General features: G+C 43.1%; 1 protein-coding gene across 2 annotated transcripts; it reads left to right on the top strand.

The window, feature by feature from the left end:
- Window positions 1–4,890: 4,890 nt before the first annotated feature.
- On the top strand, window positions 4,891–26,525 carry LOC139416345 (monoglyceride lipase-like). Of its 2 annotated transcripts, none has more exons than XM_071164865.1 (8): window positions 4,891–5,154; window positions 6,769–6,913; window positions 14,862–14,968; window positions 16,363–16,499; window positions 21,943–22,053; window positions 22,299–22,388; window positions 24,269–24,484; window positions 25,400–26,525. In XM_071164865.1, the coding sequence occupies exons 2-8, from the start codon at window positions 6,789–6,791 to the stop codon at window positions 25,520–25,522; spliced, it is 909 nt and encodes a 302-aa protein (XP_071020966.1). In that variant the 5' UTR covers window positions 4,891–5,154; window positions 6,769–6,788; the 3' UTR covers window positions 25,523–26,525. The 2 variants fall into 2 exon arrangements, with proteins under 2 accessions (XP_071020966.1, XP_071020967.1); XM_071164866.1 differs by lacking the exon at window positions 4,891–5,154 and adding an exon at window positions 5,801–5,938.
- The last annotated feature ends 498 nt before the right edge of the window (window positions 26,526–27,023 follow it).

The raw sequence follows: 27,023 nt of genomic DNA, 5'->3' as shown, positions 1-27,023 counted from the left end.
GGCTATTTGTTTTCTAAAACCACAGCAGTACTCGAAAAGTGAAATGAAGTAGCATATGCAGGTATGTGAATGGTGAATAATGAAAATGCATGAGGGCAAAGAAATCTCTAAAATATTTCAAAGCCTTCTCAGTAGATCATTTAAACTGATTTAATCATAGGCTATTTGGCTAGTGGCCAGGATATTTTTAAAAAAGTACCCATGAGATGCTGCTAAACCAGCCTTGATTAAGGGGAGGGTATGGTATAAAACACAAGGAAAATGTAGTTTAATGTATCGATTCCATTCAATCATTTCCAGACATTACTATGAGCCCGTCCTCCCCAATTAAGGGGCCACCAGCCGCCTGTGAGGCGTACTTATTAGCAAGTTCAGAATGCTTGAAATTCATACTTGTGTACTCATATTTTTGGACACTGAAATAAAGTAAGAAAGAAACAATGTATCACAAAGAGACACACAAACCTTGAGACACCTAGATCGATGTACATTGAAACACAATAATATACTTTGATGACCTTCCAACAACCAAATAGATACACTTTTGGGTAAACTTTTATATTGAAATATATTTACATATTCTGTGTTAAATAAAGGATTGTATATTTATTGTTTACTCCAGTGCTAGCCTCCCTACACTGGCTTCCTGTCAAAGCAAGGGCTGATTTCAAGGTTTTACTGCTAGCCTACAAAGCATTACATGAGCTTGCTCCTACCTATCTCTCTGATTTGGTCCTGCCGTGCATACCTACATGTACGCTACGGTCACAAGACGCAGGCCTCCTAATTGTCCCTAGAATTTCTAAGCATACAGCTGGAGGCAGGGCTTTCTCCTATAGAGCTCCATTTTTTATGGAATGGTCTGCCTACCCATGTCAGAGACGCAAACTCGGTCTCAACCTTTAAGTCTTTACTAAAGACTCATCTCTTCAGTGGGTCATATGATTGAGTGTAGTCTAGCCCAGGAGTGGGAAGGTGAACAGAAAGGCTCTGGAGCAACGAACCGCCCTTGCTGTCTCTGCCTGGCCGGTTCCCCTCTTTCCACTGGGATTCTCTGCCTCTAACCCTATTACAGGGGCTGAGTCACTGGCTTACTGGGGCTCTCTCATGCCGTCCCTGGAAGGGGTGCGTCACCTGAGTGGGTTGATTCACTGATGTGGTCATCCTGTCTGGGTTGGCGCCCCCCCCTTGGGTTGTGCCATGGCGGAGATCTTTGTGGGCTATACTCAGCCTTGTCTCAGGATGGTAAGTTGGTGGTTGAAGATATCCCTCTAGTGGTGTGGGGGCTGTGCTTTGGCAAAGTGGGTGGGGTTATATCCTTCCTGTTTGGCCCTGTCCGGGGGTGTCCTCGGATGGGGCCACAGTGTCTCCTGACCCCTCCTGTCTCAGCCTCCAGTATTTATGCTGCAGTAGTTTATGTGTCGGGGGGCTAGGGTCAGTTTGTTATATCTGGAGTACTTCTCCTGTCCTAATCGGTGTCCTGTGTGAATCTAAGTGTGCGTTCTCTAATTCTCTCCTTCTTTCTTTCTTTCTCTCTCTCAGAGGACCTGAGCCCTAGGACCATGCCCCAGGACTACCTGACATGATGACTCCTTGCTGTCCCCAGTCCACCTGGCCGTGCTGCTGCTCCAGTTTCAACTGTTCTGCCTTATTATTATTCGACCATGCTGGTCATTTATGAACATTTGAACATCTTGGCCATGTTCTGTTATAATCTCCACCCGGCACAGCCAGAAGAGGACTGGCCACCCCACATAGCCTGGTTCCTCTCTAGGTTTCTTCCTAGGTTTTGGCCTTTCTAGGGAGTTTTTCCTAGCCACCGTGCTTCTACACCTGCATTGCTTGCTGTTTGAGGTTTTAGGCTGGGTTTCTGTACAGCACTTTGAGATATCAGCTGATGTACGAAGGGCTATATAAATACATTTGATTTGATTTGAAATTGTTAATAAATATTTTTTTAAATTATTTTAAGAGATTTTGTTTAACAAGTAATATTTTTGTTTCTCAAAAAGATGGGACTATTTTGTTCCACTGGTCCTGAGGCCCTTGTTAAGGTCAACGGAATTTGAAATGTAGTCAAACAAAAAAAGGCCCATAATAGTGTCAATCAAAATAATGACTGAATGTTCAATATTATCTGCATGTGCTGTGTCATATAGTTTTATAGTTTTAGTTTTAATTTACTGTAGTACAGTATAGCAGTGAGGACATAAAAGCTATGAAATACCACTTATGAATCATGTCGTAACCAAAAAAGGATTAAAGAAATCAAAATATATTTTAGATTTTAGATTCTTCAAAGTAGCCACCCTTTGCCTTGATGACAGCTTTGCACACTCTTGGCATTCTCTCAACCAGCCTCACCAGGAATGCTTTTCCAACAATCTTGAAGGAGTTCCCACATATGCTGAGCACTTGTTGGCTGATTTTCCTTCACTCTGTGGTCCAACTCATCCCAACAATTGGGTTGAGATTGGGTGATTGTGGAGGCCAGGTCATCTGATGCAGCACTCCATCACCCTCCTTGTTCAAATAGCCCTGACACAGCCTGGAGGTGTGTTTTGGGTCATTGTCCTGTTATAAAATAGTCCCACTAAGCGCAAACCAGATGGGATGGCGAATCGCTGCAGAATGCTGTGGTAGCCATGCTGGTTAAAGTGTGCCTTGAATTCTAAATAAATCACCAACATTGTCACCAGCAAAGCACCCCCACACCATCACACCTCCTCCATGCTTCACGGTGGGAACCACATATGGGGAGATCATCCATTCACCTACTCTGCATCTCACAAAGACACGGCAGTTGGAACCAAATTTGGACTTACCAGACCAAAGGACAGATTTCCACCGGTCTAATGTTTGATGCTCGCGTTTCTTGACCCAAGCAAGTCCCATCTCCTTATTGGTGTCCTTTAGTAGTTGTTTCTTTGCAGCAATTCGTCCATGAATGCCTGATTCACACAGTCTCCTCTGAACAGTTGATGTTGAGATGTGTCTGTTATTTGAACTCTGTGAAACATTTATTTGGGCTGCAATCTGAAGTGCAGTTAACTCTAGTAAACTTTTCCTCTGCAGCAGAGTTAACTCTGGGTCTTGCTTTCCTGTGGCGGTCCTCTTGAGAGCCAGTTTCATCATAGCGCTTGATGTTTTTTGTGACTGCACTTGAAGAAACTTCTTCAACTTCTTGAAATGTTCTTTATTGACTGACCATGTCTTAAAGTAATGATGGACTGTCGTTTCTCTTTGCTTATTTGAGCTGTTCTTGCCATAATATGGACTTGGTCTTTTACCAAATAGGGCTATCTTCTGTATTACATCCCGTACCTTGACACAACACAACTGATTGGCTCAAACACATTAAGAAGGAAAGAAATGACACACATTTACATCTAACAAGGCACACCTGTTAATTGAAATACATTCCAGGTGACTACCTCATGAAGCTGGTTGAGAGAATGCCAAAAGTGTGCAAAGCTGTCATCATGGCAAAGGATGGCTACTTTGAAGAATCTCAAATATAAAATATATGTTGATTTGTTTGACCCTTTTTTGGTTACTACATGATCACTATGTGTTATTTCATCGTTTTGATGTCTTCACTATTATTCTACAATGTAGAACAAAGTAAAAAGAAGAAAAAAAACCTTGAATGAGTAGGTGTGTCCAAACGTTTGGACTGGTACTGTAGCTAAAAGCTTGTGATCAGGATTCTGAAGCATGATGTGTAGGGAAGTTGTTTTCTCATGCTCAACCACCCCAAGGCAGCGTTCTGAGTGTCAACACCATATGCACGCTGTCTGTATCTCTTAAAGGAACAGTGTCACAAGAAAGTGTTACAAAAGACTGTTTCTGTATCCTTACCCATGTATTAGCCTACAATATCCACATCCAAACCCATGTACACCATTCCGGGGCATCATAATTACTTGACTTTTCTCCATTATGTACCCTAATGTTTTCTTACTATGTAACGTACGTTTCACTAATAATGGTGACCGAGACAAAAAATTGTGTCAAAGCAAAATGCAGGTCTCGCAAGTTTCTCAGCATATCTTGGAAAGACATGCCTTGGTGGAAGTATCGGGTCTGCTTAGAAAAACCTGTACAACCACATTGAGGTGTTCAAGCGATCAATAGGTATGGCGCTTAACAGGACTTGCTCTTTCGCTTTCTCCCTCTCTCTGTGTGGGAGTCTCTCTCTCCCTCTCTCTCGCTCTCTGTGTGTGTGTGTGTGTGTGTGTGTGTGTGTGTGTGTGTGTGTGTGTGTGTGTGTGTGTGTGTATGTGTGTGGGAAAGAGAGAGAACATTCCATTTCCATAGAAAAAAGGCTGACTATCTAATGTTCAAGAGCTGCACAACCGTAACAATCTGTAATTGAAACGGGACAAATCCAGTATTTGAACATGAACATTTAACAACAAATGTTCATTCTGTTTATTCTTGGCCTCTGGCAAAACATAATCTATTTGCTGGTCATTTATGAACATTTGACCATCTTGGCCATGTTCTGTTATAATCTCCACCTGGCACAGCCAGAAGAGGACTGGCCACCCCTCATAGCCTGGTTCTTCTCTAGGTTTCTTCCTTGGTTTTGGCCTTTCTAGGGAGTTTTTCCTAGCCAACGTGCTTCAACACCTGTATTGTTTGATATTTGGGGCTTTAGGCTGGGTTTCTGTACAGCACTTTGAGATATCAGCTGATGTACGAAGGGCTATATAAATACATTTGATTTGATTTTGATTTGATTTTGATTCACCCATTATCTGTTTCCCCATAACCTCTAGCTAATACCAGCTCTGCTCTGGACATGCAGAACACATGCGGAATGACAGATGCAACAAAACAAAGATATATATATAGACAGAGAGCGAGAGAGAGAGAAATTGAAATGAGAGAGCAAGAGAGAGGGGGGCGGGGAGACCCCATTTGGGGCTCAGCAGAAGGACAGAGCGGATAGAGAGGAGGTCTAGTACTAGAAGGTGCCTCCGCCACTGGGAAACGGGTTTCAGTCCGTGTTTATTGATGTTTCCTCGCGCACGCCTCTCTCTCTACATTCTTCAGCCTACGAGCGGCCACGCAACCTCGGCAGAGAGCGCGGAGAAGGCAGAGCCATTTGTGAGGAAGCGCAACTTTACAGACCTTTCAGGACATAAGGTTGGTCAACTTTTTTTTGGACATTTATCATCATTTTAAAAAAAGTCATGCATACATTGCTTCCATTCTCAGCCTCTGAATACTGTTTCAACAGATACAATATTGCTCCTTATAACAATGTGACAAATGTGACGGGTATGCCAATTACATCACACAAATGTCACGTTTCGTTACATTGTTATAAGTAGCAACATGGTTGGGTTGAAACAATATTCAGAGGTTGAGGTGGACGGGGGACCCATATGGCCCAATGTAAATATCACATTCAGCCTTTCAAAAATAACATCAAAGGTTTTCTGTCATTTCTGGTTAAATATTTGTCACAGCTACAATGGGGGAGGGAGGTTGAGTTTTTTTGTAGGCTATTTTACGCCTCTTATGACAGCGCCAAAGCTGGTCGTGTGAGTCGACACTGGCACATCATGTCCCTTGAGACTTTAATTTATCTAGGCCCTATCTACCAATATTTATATCAGTGGCACTGCCATCAATAGATAATTGACTCATAGGCTATTCCAAGGCACACATTGGATAAAATGTACATTTGGTATCACAAGCCTACATAAACTTGACGTAGGTTATTATTAGGCAATAGCTGAAACTAGACCTCAGGAAATAGTCTATTTTTACTGGCAGACCCATTTCCACGACATTCATTCTAGCCTACATTCTTCATAAACGTCTGTCTTATCTAACTATGCTCTTCAAGTATAGACACCCGAGTTGATTAACCGTTCACAGGATTGGTTAACCATTGAGGTTTCAAGGGTCTCCACTGAGCTAGGTAAATCATCTTTTAGTTTTAATGCACCATATTGCTGGAACTAAATTCAAAATACATTTTCATCTTGATATTCTGGTGCCGTTCAGTAATTTAAAGTATTGATTGGGGCCTAATTTGTGTCTGAATGTAACGGTTTTTCTGGTTGATTTGTGGTGTTGTATTTGTGATTCCCATGACTGTGTTTTTGTATTTTAATGTGTACACGTTTGGATATAATGGGTAGGCTTACATTTGTGTTGTATATACACCTTTGTAAAAGAGACCTAGTGTTACGGAGTCCAGTTTGATAGATAATCGACTAGCTGGGCTGTTCCCTGGACCCAGTATGTAGGGGTTGTACAATTATTGAACTTGACAATTGTGTCTGTCTTTCTTCTTTAATCTAACATATCGTACAAGAACACCTAGGTCTCAATATGTTTTCCCTGTTAAAATAAAGGTGAAATAAAAACTCACTCACCTTGACTGCACTGTAGCCTGTTGTTACTGTAACATAGCCTAGATGGCAACCCATTTGCACTCGCCATTGCCATAAAACTCAGCTGCGGCGCAGCTGGGGGTTGTAGTGGAGGGTGAATGTGACCACAGTCACCCGGGGAGAGGAGATTTCCACATAGGTTTATGGTTCCATGACTTATGTCGCTGTATCGAATTGAAAACATTCCTTTGGAGCCGCTGAGTCCCTTTCTGCTGAGTGCCAGCCGGAGAATTAGTGAAAAATAGCAAACAATGAATGTCTTGGTCACTTGCATGTCCCGGTCACTTTTCGCTGGTCTGTCATATCTGTACAGCATCGACCTACTATCTGTTTCTCCCTGTTTATGCTGCAGAGTGGCTCCTAGGCGTCTACATGCCCGAACCAGAAGCTCCGCGGCGGACTCCGCAAGGTGTCTCCTACGCCGACCTGAAGCACTTCGTCAACGCCGACGGACAGCACTTATTCTGCCGCTACTGGGAGCCAGAGGCCACCCCAAGGTGAAATGAAATGTCATGTGAGGTGTAAAAAACCGGACATGTATGCTCTGCTAGAGACTGTGATAGATTCAACTAAAATAGAACCTAATGTTCTCCATTCAGGGAGTTATACAGTCCTGTGCTTGCCCCCTGCTCCCTCATGCCATCTAAAGTGGAACAGACTCCACTACATCAGAGAGTTGGCCCTGGAAACAGAGAGGCCCACACAACATCTGGACTATAGTGTCACACCAAACCATGGAGCCTGCAGTGTAACAGACTCACCCTCGCTCGGTTTCATTTTACATTTGAGTAATTTAGCAGAGTGAAGAAGGGCACATCAACAGATTTTTCACCTAATCAGCTCAGGGATTCGAACCAGCAACCTTTCAGTTTCTGACCCAAGGCTCTTAACCACGATACTTTTTAGTTTTCTAAACTACCACTAGTGATGTGATCATGTTCCTTGTTTGTGGGCGTATTGAGAATCTGTCTCGCATCACACACACAGCTCCTGTCACATAGGCCAGTCTGCAACATGTCACTGTGCCATTCTCTTGATAAGAATGGCGCCGGAGGAGATGGCTGCCGTTTTACGGTCTCCTAACCAATTGTGCTATTGTGTGTGTTTTTTCGAGTTGTTTGTCATTTATTTTGTACACCGTCTCTTATGACCGAAAAGAGCTTCTAGATATCAGGACAGCGATTACTCACCTCATACTGGACGAAGACTTTTTCTTTAACAAGTCGGACATGAAGGATTTACTTCAGACACTCGACAAGGCCCAAATCCCCATGATTCGCATGAGAAAGAGACAGAGATATCTGGGACGTAGGTTGGGGTGCCTTGTAAGGATTCGATGGCGAGTGGATAATCTGCCTCCACCATCAGTCCTACTAGCCAACGTACAATAGACGAGCTGTGATCACGAATATCCTACCAACGGGACATTGAAAACTGTAATATATTATGTATCACCGAGTCGTGGGTGAACGATGACATGAATAACATACAGCTGGCGGGGTTTACGCCGCCTCCGGTAAGACAAGGGGTGGTGGTATGTGCATACTTGTAAACAACAGCTGGTGCACAAAATCTAATATTAAGGAAGGCTCAAGGTTTTGCTCGCCTGAGGTAGAGTATCTCATGATAAGATGTAGACCATACTATATACCAAGAGAGTTTATATCTATATTTTTCGTAGCTGTCTATTTACCACCACAACCCGATATTGGCACTAAGACCGCACTCAATGAGATGTATAAGGCAATAAGCAAACAGGAAAACGCTCATCCAGAGGCAGAGGCGCTCCTAGTGGCCGGAGAATTTAATGCAGGGAAACTTAAATCCGTTTTACCTCATTTCTACCAGCATGTTAAATGTGCAAGCAGAGGAAAAATAAAATCTAGACCACCTTTACTCCACACACAGAGACGCATACAAAGCTCTCCCTCACCCTCCATTTGTCATAATTCTATCCCCCTGATTCCTGCTTACAAGCAAAAGCTAAAGCAGGAAGCACCAGTGACACGGTCAATAAAGAAGTGGTCAGCTGACGCAGTTGCTAAGCTACAGGACTGTTTTGATAGCACAGACTGGAATGTGTTCCGGGATTCTTCCGATGGCATTGAGGAGTACACCACATCAGTCACTGGCTTCATCAATAAGTGCATCGATGACATCGTCCCCACAGTGACTGTACGTACATACCCCAACCAGAAGCCACAGGCAACATTCACACCGAGCTAAAGGGTGGAGCTGCCGCTTTTAAGGAGCGGGACTCTAACCTGCTTATAAAATAAAAACGCTCTGCCCTCGGACGAACCATCAAACAGGCAAAGCGCCAATACAGGACTAATTGTACTACACCGGCTCCAACACTTGTTGGATGTGGCAGGACTTGCAAACTATTACAGGCTACAAAAGGAAGCACAGCCTACCCAGACTATTTGCATTGCCCCCCCCCCCCCCCTTTTACACTGCGCTACTCCCTGTTTATTATCTATGCATAGTCATTTTAACTCTACCTACATTTACATATTACCTCAATTACCTCGACTAACCTGTGCCCCCATACATTGACTCTGTACCGGTACCCCCCCATCCTCACCGCGGTCTAGGTGCTATATAAGTCCCATATTTTATTGTTATTGTTATTATTACCACCATCTGTACCTAGAGAATCGCTAATTGAATTACTTCTATTAACAGTAGTGTGGGTCAGTTTATAGTTGTAACGGTTTTCTTGAGTTGAAGGAGAGGCGGACCAAAGTGCAGCGTGGTTTCTATTCATGGTTCTTTAATGAAGAAAACTATACATGAATAGACTAACAAAACAATAAACGTGCGCAAACCTAAACAGCCCTATCTGGTGCAAACACAGAGACAGGAACAATCACCCACAAAACCCAACACCAAACAGGCTACCTAAATATGGTTCCCAATCAGAGACAATGACTAACACCTGCCTCTGATTGAGAACCATATCAGGCCAAACATAGAAATAGACAAACTAGACGTGTAAAATAGAATGCCCACTCAGATCACACCCTGACCAAACAAAACATAGAAACATACAAAGCAAACTATGGTCAGGGTGTGACAATAGTAGTGCACTTTCATAGTAGTTTGTTTAGCAATGAGCTATAGTTTAGACTGAAGGCTAGTTTGGGCATCTCATATGGAGGTGGGAAAAGCAGAGAGAAATATATTTTTAGGGCATTCTGTTCATGTGGTGGCATCATCTATAAAAATGCACATTTGGTATAGATATCTACAAGCTATCCTATGGATTCTCCCCTTTATGACGAGAGATTCTGTGAGATTCAGCCTCAGGTTTTAAAGATTGGAATAAAATAAATGCCTGTTTACAACACCAAATGCATGCAACTTCTGCCATACATGTCCATTGATGACATCGCTTACTGGGCATTTAGAGGCTAGAGAGTGAGGGGCTGCTGGTGAGAAAGAAGTAGGTGAAAGGTGCCGGGAGAGGGGAGGGCACCTTTACAATGATTGACAGATCTTTCAATAAATGATCTGGGGGCTGTGAACCAGTGAGACCTGGCTGTCTTTGTATACACAGGGCCGTAGCTATATACAGTGTCTTCAGAAAGTATTCATACCCTTTGACATATTAAAATTGTTATTTTGCCCCAAACATAGCACTTTGTATTCAGGACAAAAAGTGAATTGCTTTGCTACATTCTTTGCATTATTACTTTAGTGCCATGTTGCAAACAGGATGCATGTTTTGGTATATTTTTATCCTGTACAGGCTTCCTTCTTTTCACTCTGTCATTTAAGTTAGTATTGTGGAGTAACTCCTATGTCGTTGAGCCATCCTCACCTTTTTCCTATCACAGCCATTAAACTCTGATCCTGTTTTAGAGTCACCATTGGCCTCATGGCGAAATCCCTGAGCGGTTTCCTTCTTCGCAACTGAGTTAGGAAGGACACCTGTATCTTTGTAGTGACTGGGTGCATTGATACACCATCCAAAATGTAATTAATAACTTCACCATGCTCAAAAGGATATTCAATGTCTGCTCTATATATTTTTACACATCTACCAATAGGTGCCCTTCTTTGCAAAGCATTGGAAAACCTCCCTGGTCTTTGTGGTTGAATCTGTGTTTGAAATTCACTGCTCGACTGAGGGACCTTACAGATAATTGCATGTGTGGGGTACAGAGATGAGGTAGTCATTAAACAAATCACATTAAACACTATTATTGCACACACAGCGTCCATGCAACTTGTTAGGTGACTTGCAAAACACATTTCTACTCCTGAATTTATGTAGGCTTGCCATAACAAAGGGCTTGAATACTTATTAACTCAAGACGTTTCAGCTTTTCCTTTTTAATTCATTTGTAAACATTTTGAAAGCATGATTCCACTTTGACGTTATGGGGTATTGTGTGCAGGCCAGTAACAAAAAAACTCAAATGAATTCATCTTAAAATCAGGCTGTAACATAACAAAATGTATGAGGGCACCGAGGTCCGGACCTCTGTAAAAAAATTTTTTTTTAAACATATACACTACCGGTCAAAAGTTTTAAAATGCTTACTCATTCAAGGGTTTTTCTTTATTTGTAGTATTTTCTAAATTGTAAAATAATAGTGAAAACATCACAACTATCAAATAACACATGGAATCGTGTAGTTACCAAAAAAGTGTTAAACAGATCAAAATATATTTTATTTTTTAGATTCTTCAAATTGCCACCCATTTCTTGATGACAGCATTGCACACTCTTGGCATTCTCACAACCAGCTTCATGAGGTCACCTGGAATGCATTTCAATTAACAGGTGTGCCTTGTTAAAAGTACATTTGTGGAATTTCTTTCCTTCTTAATGCGTTTGAGCCAATCAGTTGTGTTGGGACAAGGTATACAGAAGATGGCCCTATTTGGTATAAAACCAAGTCCATATTATGGCAAGAACAGCTCAAGTAAGCAAAGAGAAACGACAGTTCATCATTACTTTAAAACATGGTCAGTCAATACAGATTTTTTTTGCGACTGCACTTGAAGAAACTATCAAGCGCTATGATGGAACTGGCTCTCACGAGGACCGCCACAGGAATGGAACACGCAGAGTTACCTCTGCTGCAGAGGATAAGTTCATTAGAGTTACCAGCCTCAGAAATTGCAGCCCATATAAATGCTTCACAGAGTTCAAGTAAGGGACACGTCTCAACATCAACTGTTCAGAGGAGACTGTGTGAATCAGGCATTCATGGTCGAATTTACTTCAAAGAAACCTCCACTAAAGTACACCAGTAAGAAGAACAGACCAAATTGGAGATTTTTGGTCCCAACCACCATGTCTTTGTGAGACGCGGTGTGGGTGAACGGATGATCTCCACATGTGTATTTCCCACCGTAAAGCATGGAGGAGGAGGTGTTATGGTGTGGGGGTGCTTTGCTGGTGACACGATCTGTGATTTATTTAGAATTCAAGGCCCACAGCATTCCGCAGTGATACACATTCCCATCTGGTTTGGGCTTAGTGGGACTATCATTTGTTTTCCAACAGGGCAATGACCCAACACACCTCCAGGGTGTGTCAGCGCTATTTTACCAATAATTAGAGTGGTGGAGTGCTGCATCAGATGACCTGGCCTTCACAATCCCCTGACCTCAAACCAATTGAGATTATTTGGGATGAGTCGGACCGCAGAGTGAAGGAGAAGCAGCCAACAAGTACTCAGAATATGTGGGAACTCCTTCAAGACTGTTGGAAAAGCATTCCAGGTGATGCTGGATGAGAGAATGCCAAGAGTGTGCAAAGCTGTCATCAAGGAAAGGGCTGCGAACGGGGGCTTACTGCTGTTACAATTAGGCCTCTACCTAGCCACCGTCCACCCGGCTCCAAGAATTTCCAATCCCCCCTGTCTAGGCCTCACTAAACCTCAGACCCTGGCTACAGCCCTGGCTCCGCACGCACACACGCACACACGCACACACACACACACACACACACACACACACACACACACACACACACACACACACACACACACACACACACACACACACACACACACACACACACACACACACACACACACACACACACACACACACACACACACACAGACTAGGAGTTAGAGCGTTGGGCCAGTAACCTAAAGGTTGCTTGTTCAAAATCTAGAGCAGACAAGATGAAATATCTGTCCTTGAGCAAGGCACTTAAACCTAATTGCTCCAGGGTCATCATTGATAATGGCAGTCACTGGCCGTGACCCCACTCTCCGAGGGTGTCTCAGGGAGAGTTGGGATATGCAAAAAAACACATTTCCAATTCACACGTGCGTATTAATACACACTTATAAACTGGGTGGTTCGAGTCTTGAATACGCTGTGTTGCGTTGTACTTAAAAACAGCCCTTAGCCGTGGTATATTGGCCATATACCACACCCCCTCTGGCCTTATTGCTTAAATAACGCACGGTGTAATTGCACGGTATAGATCCACGAATTCATTCTTACGTGTTCTATATTTGAGCTGCTTTTGAAAGCAAAAGCCGAATTGAAAACATTATTGGCATTGTTGAATTCCATTTTCATAATAGCAAGCTAGGATGATGGCTTGGTTAGCTATGCTAACAAGTCTGTTTCTTTGGTTACCAAGGCAACTAATGTGGCTATCTAGCTAGCTAGTAAACTTGATAGCTACTTCAGTGGATGTTAGCACATTTCTACTGGCAAATGAATACATTCTAGCGGTAAATACAGTATGTCAATTTATAGCCATGGTATGAAAGGGATAAACAACTCAGGGCTCTATGCGTTCTCTGGAATATAATAACTCTGTCGGAGGTCAGTTCCACTCCTTCCATGTCGTGCACTATTTACCTGAGAACACATAGCCCCTCGTAGATTATCCCTCACACACAGTGCATGTGTGAAATATGACAAATATAAAAACACCCACCAAATGATGTATTATAAATTATACACGCACAGCCTGCATATAGTTAAGTGGGTCATTACACTATTGATGTTGATGTTGGAGTCAGGATTACAACAATTCCCTACCAAACAAGGCAGGCTTGAATGTTTGTCTTACTGCTTTTTTTTCCTCACTTCCCTTCTCTCTGGCTTTCTCACTGTCTATTACTCTACATTTTCCGTGATCAAAGTGGAAATGACATCTGCACCGAGACATGCTCATTTGGCACTTCTGGTTGTAGCATTATTCACCTGCGCTGTCCTCAGTCCCCAGTCCTGCTGTAGTCAGTTAAATGAGGGTTTTGACCCTTTAGTGTTGAGCGGCTCAGACTCTTAATGTGATTAAACCGTCAGTGTTCAGGCCCTGGCCAATTCACAACCTCTATCGCTCGCTCCCTCGCTCCCTCGCTCCCTCCCTCGACCACACACGTACAGACTGATACGCCATACAGAGTGACTAGTCAGAGTTCAGTCTGCGTCTCACCAAGATGGCTTGTTGAATGCTGTGTCAAAAACGTTATGTTATTTCGGGCTGGAGGCAGCATTTGGGTCGAAGCCACATTCTGTGAGACAAGTGGGTTTCAAATTCCTTGGAGAGAGAGAGGAAGAGGGCGAGATAGAGCGAGGGAGCGGGAGAGAAAGAGAGAGGGAGAGAGAACATTTCAACTCCCCACTCCCATTCCCAAGACACTGAATATACTCGCCACAATCCACTGAGATAAGCTCTATAGAAGCCCTACTGTCCCATGTGTGTTGGGAACATTATGTTCACACAAAAGGCGCACTATGAGCGGCTCCTCAACCAACAAGTGCATGGCAATCTCTAGCTAGCCGGAGGCTCTGAAATAAGAACGAGAGAATGAAAGAGAGAGAGAGAGAGAGAGAGAAACTGGAACAGAGAAACCACTAATCTAGCTTGATGAACAGTTACTCTCTTTCTCTCTCTCCCTCTGTTCCATCTCTCTCAATCTCTTCCATTCACTCTCCTTCTTCTGAACACGTTCAGGCTAATTGCATCTGACTGAGAGATTCACTCAGTTTTGTAGACTGGTTATAAGCAGGAACCAAAGCCTTACTGGCAAGCTGAGTTGGTTCGCCACTCTTTCCCATGGCTATGTGTCTGTTATTGGAGATTCCAACCTCTGTCTGGTTCCAGTTAACTCTGCTGCTCTGTGGGCAAACAAGGGCGCGGTTCAGATAACTGCTTTCACTGAAAGACAAGATGTGGAATGTTTTATTATGACGAAACCCCTCGATGGGCGATCAAGAGGATGTTCTCACAGCGTTGTTGATATGATCCCTATCTAGTCACTGGATGAGTGGACTCAAGTCCCAACCACGTCCTTCCGATAGAGGGCTCGCCAACTCAATTAGCGACAATCCAAAAATAATCTGAGTGCCCTCGTCAACTAATTTGCAACACTCCCTCTGAGGGTTTGAATATAGTGCAAGAGGTGTGCATGAAATGTGTCTGACTTCACTCTTCTTCCTCGTGTCCTGCAGGGCTCTGGTGTTCGTGGCACATGGGGCAGGAGAGCATTCTGGGCCGTATGATGAGATCGGCCAGACCCTGAAGGAGCAGTCCCTGCTCGTCTTTGCGCACGACCACGGTGAGCCAAAGCACGCTGCAGCGGTGTTGTAGTACTTGAGTCCAGGACTCGGACTTGACTCAGACTCAAGTAGCGATTGGACTCGACCACTTGGACTCGACCGGTTGGACTCGACCGGTTGGTTGTCAGAAAATCTCTCTCTTTTGCGTAATTCAACATACTAGCTGCAACATCAAATGTTAGATGGCTGTATTATCCTTTCAGCATTACAAATGTGCAACTGTAATGAAATGTGACTTTAAAAAACAAATGGTTGGAAAGCAACTCGACTTGGCAACTCGAGGCTTTAGTGACTTGACTACATCACTGTCATGCAGCGCTTCTTAGTAGAGTCACAGAGGTAGCACTTCATTTTACGGTACAGAAATTGCCACCAAAAATACTGGAGAAGTCCTACTAACCATTGCAGCCACATCATTTACTGCTAGTAAAATACCAGTGTAAATCTTACCATAGACAAATGTGATGCCACGGCGTAATATGTTTGTCATCGCTAGAACAGTGTGTAAGTTTTAGTTTAGAATAGGAACGGTGACTGAGTGAGTGTCACCCAGTCGAGTTGAGCAACAGCTCTAAGAGTCAGCGCCAAATGAGAGATGGAACTCTGTGTTTCCTGTGATCTAATGAGTGACAGATCCTAGAATGTCAGTGTACAGCACTCAACAGAGACCTCTGGGAATGTCATCTTCATTAATGATTCATATTGTATCAAAGTAAAACTTGACTTACTAACATGGATTTTTTTTCCCCCCCAGGGTTATTATACAGTAACGAGAATGAATGTTAATAAATGTTGTGTTAGAGATTTTTCTTTATTTTGTCTACGACAATAGTTTTTTTTAACTCAATGTTTCCCATTGCTGGATGGAAAGGGAGAGAGGGTGAACGGCACATGTTCTGAATGTTGAAACTAGCTGGTGCCATGGCAACGCACCTTTCACATAGCTTCAGCGGCATGTTCAGAGCAAGGTGTTGGAAGGTAATGGGAGGAGGGAGGGACAGCTGGCAGGATAACATAGGATGGATTGGCACGTACGGAGATGGAGAATGGCTCTCCCTCTCTGTCTCATCTGGCTCGTCTGTACAGAGAGTAATGAAGGGTAGAGTGGGAAATGTATTTCTCTATGGTCTCTGTCAATTACAATGGTGCCTTGTCCTCATCTCTCTCTCCCTCTAAATCTCCCCCTCTCTCTCTCCCTCTAAATCTCTCTCTCTCTCTAAATCTCCCCCTCTCTATCTCCCTCTAAATCTCTCTCTCTCTTGCTCTCTCTCTCCCTCTAAAATATCCCCCTCTCTCTCCCTCTAAATCTCTCGCCCTCTCATATATATATTTAAATCTTCCTCTAAATCTTTCATTCTTTCCTTCTATATCTATCTCTTTTTCCCTCCATCAGTTGGCCATGGCCAGAGTGAAGGAGACCGGATGAATATTAAGGACTTCCAGGTGTTTGTCAGAGACTCCCTCCAGCACATTGATCTGATGAAGGGCCGACACCCCGACCTGCCTATCTTCATCATCGGACACTCTATGGTACAGTACATTCTGTAGTCTGCTCGCTGACCAAAGACTGGGGCCACTCTGTAGTACGGTACCCTCTCTAGTATTCAATTCTATTCAATTCAATTCAAGGGGCTTTATTGGCATGGGAAACATGTGTTAACATTTCCAAAGCAAGTGAGGTAGATAATATACAAAAGTGAAAAAAACAATAAAGGTTTCTAGTATCTTCCTTGTCAAAATACTGGGGTCACATTCATGAACTAACACTCGCACTTGATTTTTTTTTTTGCCACCTTACTGACTCAGACGTTTGTTATTCTTACTAGCTCTGACTTTGCTGATAGCTACTGTACTGAGGGGAAATGCCCTTACTATGCCTGTGGTATGTGGTTGTCCTACCGCACTGTATTAAGACGAATGTACCAACTGTAAGTCGCTCTGGAAAAGAGCGTCTGCTAAATTACCCAAATGTAAAATGTCTCCATGGTACCGTACCGTCTCTAGTTTATTCCTTGTCCAAACACTGAGGCTGTATCATTGCCAGCGGCTATGGTGTTTACCTCTCAACACAGTTCTCAGAAGTCATAGGGCCAGGGTTAGTTCGAGGCTATATCCATTACACAAACATTATACAAGGACTTCGTTCAACACACTCGGTGTGACTCAGATGACCACAGATGCTCTGACATCACAGCTCGTATGTCTATGCTCATGGGAAACGGTGTCCTTTGAAAGTCTAGCTATGTAAATACCAACAGGGCCAAGTCAGGCCTTAAAATGGATTTGACGTATTTAGCGTTACAGACCTCATTTCCCTTCCCTGCTGCTCTGCCTCTGTTTGCTTGTTCTGCTGTTCTGTGACTGATCTCTGCTGTAAAGCGCCTGAACAATGGAAACCACCTATAGCCTACACGTCGAGATCCTCGTTGTGATAACGTCCTTTAGATTCTCTCATGCACCACCAGCTGTGCACAATTAGACAGCCTTCCTTTAGGTTTGACATGCAGTTTAAATTAGATCACTTTTTTGACACAAGTCATTTCTCCAACAATTGTTTACAGACATATTATTTAACTTATAACTCACTGTATCACAATTCCAGTGGGTCAGAAGTTAACATACACTAAGTTGACTGTGCCCTTAAACAGCTTGGAAAATGCCAGAAAATGATGTCATGGCTGTATATGCTTCTGATAGGCTAATTGACGTAATTTGAGTCAATTGGAGGTGTACCTTTGGATGACATCATGAGGAAATCAAAATAAATCAGCCAAGACCTCAGAAAAAAAATTGTTTCCAAACACCTGAAGGTACCACGTTCATCTGTACAAACAATAGAACGCAAGTATAAACACCATGGGACCACGCAGCCGTCATAACACTCAGGAAGGAGACGCGTTCTGTCTCCTAGAGATGAACGTGCTTTGGTGCGAAAAGTGCAAATCAATCCCAGAACAACAGCAAAAGACCTCGTGAAGATGCTGGAGGAAACAGGTACAAAAGTATCTATATCCACAGTAAAACAAGTCCTATATCGATATAACCTGAAAGGCCGCTCAGCAAGGAAGAAGCCACTGCTCCAAAACAGCCATAAAAAAGCCAGACTACGGTTTGCAACTGCAGATGGGGACAAAGATTGTACTTTTTAGAGAAATGTCCTCTGGTCTGATGAAACAAAAATAGAACTGTTTGGCCATAATGACCATCGTTATGTTTGGAGGAAAAAGGGGGAGGCTTGCAAGCCGAAGAACATCATCCCAACCGTGAAGCACAGGTGTGGCAGCATCATGTTGTGGGGGTGCTTTGCTGCAGGAGGGACTGGTGCACTTCACAAAATAGATGGCATCATGAGAGAGTAAAATTATGTGGATATATTGAAGCAACATCTCAAGACATCAGTAAGTTAAGGCTTGGTCACAAATGGGTCTTCCAAATGGACAATGACCCCAAACATACTTCCAAAGTTGTGGCAAAATGGCTTAAGGACAACAAAGTCAAGGTATTGGAGTGGCCATCACAAAGCCCTGACCTCAATCCTATTGAAAATGTGTGGGCAGAACTGAAAAAGCGTGTGCGAGCAAGGAGGCCTACAAACCTGACTCAGTTACACCAGCTCTGTCAGGAGGAATGGGCCAAAATTCACCCAACTTATTGTGGGAAGCTTGTGGAAGGCTACCCAAAACATTTGACCCAAGTTAAACAATGTAGGCAATGCTACCAAATACTAATTGAGTGTATGTAAACTTCTGACCCACTGGGAATGTGATGAAAGACATAAAAGCTGAAATTAATCACTCTACTATTATTCTGACATTTCACATTCTTAAAATAAAGTGGTGAACCTAACTGACCTAAGACAGGGAATTTTACTAGGATTAAATGTCAGGAATTGTGAAAAACTGAGTTTAGATGTATTTGGCTAAAGTGTATGTAAACTTCCGACTTCAACTGTATATGAACAAGCCATGCTTAGAACCCATTAGACTGTAATGTATGAGCAGTGTCATATTGGGCATTTCCTGTGTCAGGGGCAAATTCCACCACCACTATTATCGACATTAAAGCCCCGGAGCCTGTGGTCTCAGTCAACACAAATGGCATGTTTCAGATTACAGAGGAGAATCTTAATCCAGAAACAGGCTAGTCCAGATACATGTGGTCCCAAATAATCCTTTACTGCAATACTTGCACTGGCAGCTGATTAATTTATCATGACACCAGGCGAGACCCAGATGCAGACACAGGAGGTAGATGGTTGGAGTCTTACAGTATTTACTAATCCAATAGGGGAAGGCAAGAGAATGGTTGTGGACAGGGAAAAGGGTCAAAACCAGTTCAGAGTCCAAAAGGTTCTGAAGGGCAGGCAGAATCAAGGTCAGGGCAGGCAGGATGATCAGGCAGGCAGGAAAGTAGTCCGGAGTCAGGCAGGGGTGAAAACCGTGAAGACGATCAAAAAGAGAACGGGTTAAACACGTTGGTTGACTTGACAAACATACAAGACGAACTAGCACAGAGAGACAGGAAACACAGGGATAAATACACTGGGGAAAATAAGCGAGGAGAGGGTGGAGACAATCACAAGGAACAGGTGAAACAGATCAGGGCGTGACAGAATTGACTGGTGACCCTCACTGACTTCACTGTACTCAACAACAAAGTCCAGTGTACCCTCTAATCGAGGCTAAACCTTGCCCACACTGTCCACTCTTCTACTGACCGTTCACTGCGGTTCTGATTAGTGAGCAATATAGACCCTTGCTCCTTTACTGGCCAAATCCTCCCTCCGTCCCTCCTTCTCCTCCTCTCTTTCTGTATTTCCTGACCCATTCCTTCCTCCTTCCACCTCTCCTCCCCTGGCTCTGTATGTCTGGCCCTCTTCCATGCCCCACTTCTTCAGTGCCAGGCCTTTATGTGATGTCAGTATGTTAGCGCCTTACATAACCACAATCAGAGTCTTCATAGTGTGAGGGGACGCAACACAATGCAAGTATTCTTTCCCTCAGTGCAAGAGGGGATGAGCTTGTGTGTGTGTTTCTGGTGGAGGCCTCTCTTGGTATAATCAATTCCTTAAAGAGCACCTCTGTTCCCCTCGCTCACCCTTCCTGCCCAACCCTCCAAAGGCTTCTCTCTCTCTCTCTCCATTCATTCTTGGCTTCTTCAGTCAGGAGCCGTTACCCCAGAAAGCCTTTCTTGGTATGGGAAGGCTGTGACCCAACATGGCCCGTTTGGTGCCGATATCACTATCAAACCCTCCAATAACAGCTCAGAAATAGCAGGGAAGATTCCCTAAATTCACTGGAGTTCACTCACTGTTTGACCAGACAGTTGAATCAGGCTGAAACGAACCCTGAATGGGATTTGACAAAACAGAATAAGCATTACTCAATCAACAACTTGTTTGTGGTCTCTCGATTAGTTAGTATAGATAGACATAGAGATCACCTACATAGAGACACATTTATTCAATTCAATTGTATGGTTATCGCTATATAGATTTAGCCGTGTTTGCGATGTTCAGTGCATTTGACTTTCATTTCATTCGCTGGTGGGAAATGTTTTTCTCAACAGCCCATCTCTTTAGAGGCTCACTCGATAGAGGCCCCCACTCTCATGAATATTCAAACATCTGACAAAGAGAGGGCAGACAAACACTGTTCAAACAAATTTGCCTCCCAAAAGCCCTCCACAATTATCCGTGCCAAATTGATTGATTCTAGGAAGCCGTTGTGTAACTCCTAATTAGTTTACCCTTGCGTATTTGATTTAAAGGAACACTCCATCCAAAAACGATCTTTTGATATTTGTTTCGTTGGTCCATTGTTTTGTCGATATAGCCCCAACATGTTTTGCATGTCAGCACTCAAGTTTTCAAGATATATTACTTTCAAAATACATAAATGCACTGAGTATACAAAACTCTTTGTATGACATAGACCAGGTGAATCCAGGTGAAAGCTACGATCCCTTATTGATGTCACTTGATAAATCAACGTCGATCAGTGTAGATGGAGGGGAGGAGATGGGTTAAAGAAGGACTTTTAAGGAGGGGGATGAAACTCAATTTTAGGAAGGTGTTCATAATGTTTGGTTTGGGTTTCTCTTTTCTTTCATGTTATTCAATTGTTACCGTACACCTGCAACAAAGATAGTGTAAGGGTCGACGCTGGTAAAGACAAAGATAGTGTAAGGGTCGACGCTGGTAAAGACAAAGATAGTGTAAGGGTCGACGCTGGTAAAGACAAAGATAGTGTAAGGGTCGACGCTGGTAAAGACAAAGATAGTGTAAGGGTCGACGCTGGTAAAGACAAAGATAGTGTAAGGGTCGACGCTGGTAAAGACAAAGATAGTGTAAGGGTCGACGCTGGTAAAGACAAAGATAGTGTAAGGGTCGACGCTGGTAAAGACAAAGATAGTGTAAGGGTCGACGCTGGTAAAGACAAAGATAGTGTAAGGGTCGACGCTGGTAAAGACAAAGATAGTGTAAGGGTCGACGCTGGTAAAGACAAAGATAGTGTAAGGGTCGACGCTGGTAAAGACAAAGATAGTGTAAGGGTCGACGCTGGTAAAGACAAAGATAGTGTAAGGGTCGACGCTGGTAAAGACAAAGATAGTGTAAGGGTCGACGCTGGTAAAGACAAAGATAGTGTAAGGGTCGACGCTGGTAAAGACAAAGATAGTGTAAGGGTCGACGCTGGTAAAGACAAAGATAGTGTAAGGGTCGACGCTGGTAAAGACAAAGATAGTGTAAGGGTCGACGCTGGTAAAGACAAAGATAGCTCAGATGTGCGAGTGCCTTTTGAATTATATTTCTGTATTTTGAAAGTTATAGATCTTGAAAACGTCATTGCTGACCTGAAAAACATTTTGGGATATCAGCAATGGATTAATGAAACAAATACCAAATGATAGTTTTTGGGTGGAGTTTTCCTTTAAATCACAAAAGACGTCATCGTTTCTCTTCCTTTTTCTTCAGGGTGGAGCCATCTCAATTCTGACGGCGTGTGCACGACCGAGCGACTTTGCCGGCGTGGCTCTGATCGCTCCTATGGTCAGGATGAACCCAGAGTCTGCCACGCCCTTCAAGGTGGGGTTTGCCCATAGAAATAGGCTTTTCTTCCTATCCACTCATTACCCACCTATTCTTTAACGGGGATGCCCGTTCTAGGAATTCTATTTCTGGGGTTTCACCTGCACCCAATCCACTCACATTTAGCCTGTCACCAATGTTAACCACTCCATTAATCCCTTTAACGACCACTGACCTGAGCTGTATTAGCTCCCCATTACATGCCTTTGTAATCTCTGTGGTTGTTCCTCTTTGTTCTGCAGGTGTTCCTGGCTAAAGTCGCAAATCACATTGTGCCCAGTCTCACTCTGGGCTTGATTAAGTCTAAATGGATTTCACGGGACCAAACACAGGTAAGTCTGGTCTATGGAATGTGTGTGTGCATCCTCAGCTCCACAATAGAGGCTTGACTGAGATCCAGATCGTCCAGCTCTCTGTTTTGAACCGGTCGGGAATTGGCGACAAAGAGAAAAAAAGTATGTTTTTTCCCCCAGCTATTTTCCTGCAATTCTGGAACTGTTTCCATGGAGCTGAGATAAAATGTTGCAGTGTGAAAACTAATTTGCTGCACTTCCACGCATTTTGCCATGGCTATTTCTGTGTTCTTATGCTCAAACATTAATACAAAACCAATGGGGATCCCAGTCGGTCCCCTGCGTGCCCTGTCAGTAATCCAACCATGCCAAAAATACTCCTAAATTCATTGTTTTGTGACTTTTCGATTATCCCTGACAGTCTAGCTTTCATTTTGGTGATTTCTAGGTGTCAAAGGTTATATTATTCAAAAATATATAGATCAATTGTATTTTCTACAATCAGTGCTTTCAGAAACTATTCGTACCCTTGACTTATTCTACATTTTGTTGTGTTAAAGCCTGAATTCCAAATGGATTTGAGCAAATGTTAGTAAAATTAAATACAGAAATCTCATTTACATAAGTATTTACACCCCTGATTCAATACATGTTATTATCACCTTGGGCTGTTGGAAAGCAAACTGAATTCAGTTTCCTCTAGGATTTTGCCTGTGCTTAGATCTATTCAGTTGATTTGTAATAAAAAAAATCTCCCTAATCCTTGGCGATGAAAGCTTAACATGATGCAGCCACCACCATCCTTAAAAATATGAAGAGTGATACTCAGTGATGTGTTGTTGGATTTTGCAGTTTTACTTTACTTTATTGCAAACTGGATGGATATTTTGGAATATTTGTATTCTGTACATGCTTCCTTTTCACTCTTGTCTCTTAGGTTAGTATTGTGGGGTAACTACAATGTTGTTGATCCGTCCTCAGTTTTCTACTGTCACAGCCATTAGACTCTGTAACTGTTTTAAAGTCACCATTGGCCTTATGGTGAAATCACTGAGCTGTTTCCTTCCTCTCCGGCAACTGAGTTAGGAAGGTCTCCTGAATCTTTGTAGTGACTGGTTGTATTGATACACCATCCAAAGTTTAATTAGTGACTTCACCATGCTCAAAGGGATATTCAATATCTGCTTTCTGTATTTTTACCCATCTACCGATAAGTGTCCTTCTTTGCGAGGCATTGGCAAACCTCGCCGGTCTTTGTGGTGGAATCTGTGTTTGAAATTCACTGCTCGACTGAGGGACCTTACAGATAATTTGGTTGTGTGGGGTACAGGGATGATGTAGTTATTCAAAAATCATGTTATACACTATTATTGCACACTGAGTAATTCCATTCCACTTATGTGACTTATGCAATTTTTTTTACTCCTGAACTTATTTAGGCTTGCCATAACAAAGGGGTTGAATACCTATTGATTTAAGACATTTCAGCTTTTCATTTGTAAAAAAATATTAGAAAAACACAATTCCACTTTCACATTACGGGGTATTGTGTGTTGGCCAGTGACACAATCTCAATTGAATCTATTTTAAATTCAGGCTGTAACACAACAAAACGTGGAAAAAGTCAAGGGGCGTGACTAATGAAGGTACTTTCTGTCTAGTTTTAGTCGTTTAAGTTTACACTGAAAGCGTTTTTCTATCCCGAAAATGTATTTAGAAAAAGGTTGAAAGTTTTTATTTTGGTGAGGCGGCAACAATTTAGCAGCGGCCCACCACCATATCTGATATATCAGGCCATATCCTATACAGTAGTATGCACATCATGGGTCAATATTGAGAAAGCCAAGCGCCCTATGGGTTACTATCAGTGAACATCTAAGGGAAATGGTCACTCAACAGTCACTTCCTTTACCCTGCAGGTGGAAGCATATGACACTGACGAGTTGATCTATCACGGTGGGGTACGTGTGTCATTTGCCATGCAGATGATAGGCGCGTCGGAGCGGATCGAGAGAGTGATCCCCGCCATCACCTGGCCCTTCTTGCTTCTCCATGGCGACGTCGACAAGCTGTGTGACATCGGAGGGTCCCAGATGATGTTTGACAAGGCCCCGAGCACGGACAAGAAGATCAAGGTGGGACTAGCACCAGAGCCATATATTTAGATCAAATATATTTAGATAAATATATGGTATGGTTAAATATACACTACCGTTCAAAAGTTTGGGGTCTCTTAGAAATGTCCTTGTTTTTGAGAGGCCCATTATCAGCAACCATCACTCCTATGTTCCAATGGCACGTTGTGTTAGCTAATCCCTGTTTATCATTTTAAAAGGCGAATTGATCATTAGAAAACCCTTTTGCAATTATGTTAGCACAGCTGAAAACTGTTGTACTGCTTAAAGAAGCAATAAAACTGGCCTTCTTTAGACTAGATGAGTATCTGGAGCATCAGCATTTGTGGGTTCGATGATCAATTAGCCTTTTAAAATGATAAACTTGGATTAGCGAACACAACGTGCCATTGGAACACAGGAGTGATGGTTGCTGATAATGGGCATCTGTACGCCTATGTAGATATTCCATTTTTTTTTAATCTGCCGTTTCCAGCTACAATAGTCATTTACAACATTAACAATATCTACACGGTATTTCTGATCAATTTGATGTTATTTTAATGGACAAAATATGTGATTTTCTTTAAAAAACAAGGACATTTCTAAGTGACCCCAAACTTTTGAACAGTAGTGTATGTCTCTGACTAGCACTGCACAGGCCGAAACAGAAATGTCGACAGACCCGAATAGCTCAGACACTGAGTCATACAAACTGATATAGACAAGCCAGTATATTTAGAATCGACACCATCTTATCTGCTCTTGAACTTCTCTTTTTCTTTTCATTCTCTATTTGTTTAACTGGCTGTTCCAAGTCCATACATCATCATCATCACTTGTCACACTAAAGAGAGGGGGAACAGAGAGGGTGAGAAATAGGGAACACAGAGAGGTAACAGATAGAGCTTATCGTGTGTGTTCTCTCTCTTTCAGGTATATGACGGAGCATACCATGCCCTGCACCATGAACTCCCAGAGACTGCGGCGTCAGTGCTCAAGGAAGTCACCGGCTGGATCTCCGAGCGTCTCCCTGCGTCTCCCTCTCAGGGGTCCTAGTCTCCTCTTAGTCTGCACCCCCCCCCCCCCCATCCCAACCAACCCTGCCCTCCATGCTGTATTACCACTGTATGAACCTCAAACCTTTCTACGTTTGTACTGACCATTTGAAATACTAATGCCAACTTGTCAGTAATCTTTGGACCCCTAGGGCCATTGTAGGGAAGTCCTGATTTCCCAGGCTCTACATTAGGGACAACAGCTGTGCCCCAGATGCCAGGCAGCAGGTCATAGTACATATATCAGCCATGTCTCCCTGTACTGAGTTCAAAGAGAGCCATGCTGAGAGCTGGGCCAAGCGCAATTCACAGAGGCATTTTTGTAATTTGTAACCACGGTGATCACCAGGCCGACAGAAACGTGTTGAATTCCCCCCATGCTGCGGCGCTCCCTTTTGTGTGTTGCCGTGGAGACAACTGGCCTTTGTTCTCCCCTCCATATCTCAGATCTTCTGATCATAGAGTCAAACATCTTGGACTTTTTTGAACGCCCCAGACTGCTGCCCCCAATGGTTATTTGTCAGAACTGCAGGGTTTTGGTGGCTGCAACTCAAGACCAGAAGCTGCCCGTTACCATGGCAGCATCTCAGAAAAAAAAGGTTGAATCCATTGGAGTGCCACTGTAAAACGAGGCATGCTGTGACCCATTATACAGTAGATGCAGTGTACAGACAAAGGTATCACTTCGCTGCAGTCGACTGCATTTATGAAGCTGACAGGGCCTTAGGGTACCACCTGCAACATCAACATTTATGGGTGTTCCCCATAGTCTGCATTGGACTAATACAGATTACAATGTATTGTTATGAGTGGAAAGCCCACCTATCTTGTTACATTTATGATTGATGCTTACTGGCCAATCGGATGAAAGCTCTCTTCTTATATTGTTTGAGTGTCAGATTGACTTGACAGATGGCCCCGGCATGGAACACATAGTTATCGTGCTGGAGCTAGTCCGTCTTTGTGTGGTTAACAAACTGTCAATAAACAGCAGAAAGAGAGAAGGTCGTGGTTTCCTTCTTCCCACGCCAACATCAACCAACGTACAGCAGCTGGCTAAGATAACTCTGGTGACGTTAACTGTGAAGCTAACGTACTGAAGAGGCTAGCTGGTCAACTCTAAGGAGCCAACACAACACTGGTGTCGGAAGTGCTTCATTTTATACTTTTATTTAAAGGTCCCGAATAGTGAAAATCATGTTTTTCATCAAATATTCAGATGAAACAAGTTCATAGTAGGTTGACCCAAGTATGAAAAATGACTATCTGGTACATTGACAAAGTTGATCATAGAGTTACTGGTCCCCTCCCCCCATGTCAAACGCATGGATTCAGGAGGCAGGCGGTACTTCCGGCTTTATGCAACATCACGTAAAGCCAGACATGTTATACACCAATGGTAGTGTCCTGTAATCTTAACTAATTTAAATATGTAAATACGCCTTAAAACCGTCATCGCGTGTGCACGTCATACAGCTTTGTTTACAAACCGTAAAATAGCT

Source organism: Oncorhynchus clarkii, chromosome 9, assembly GCF_045791955.1.
Source record: "Oncorhynchus clarkii lewisi isolate Uvic-CL-2024 chromosome 9, UVic_Ocla_1.0, whole genome shotgun sequence".
NCBI lineage: Eukaryota > Metazoa > Chordata > Actinopteri > Salmoniformes > Salmonidae > Oncorhynchus > Oncorhynchus clarkii.
The sequence above is the reverse complement of the archived record's forward strand: the minus strand, read 5'-3'. Positions and strand labels throughout refer to the sequence as shown.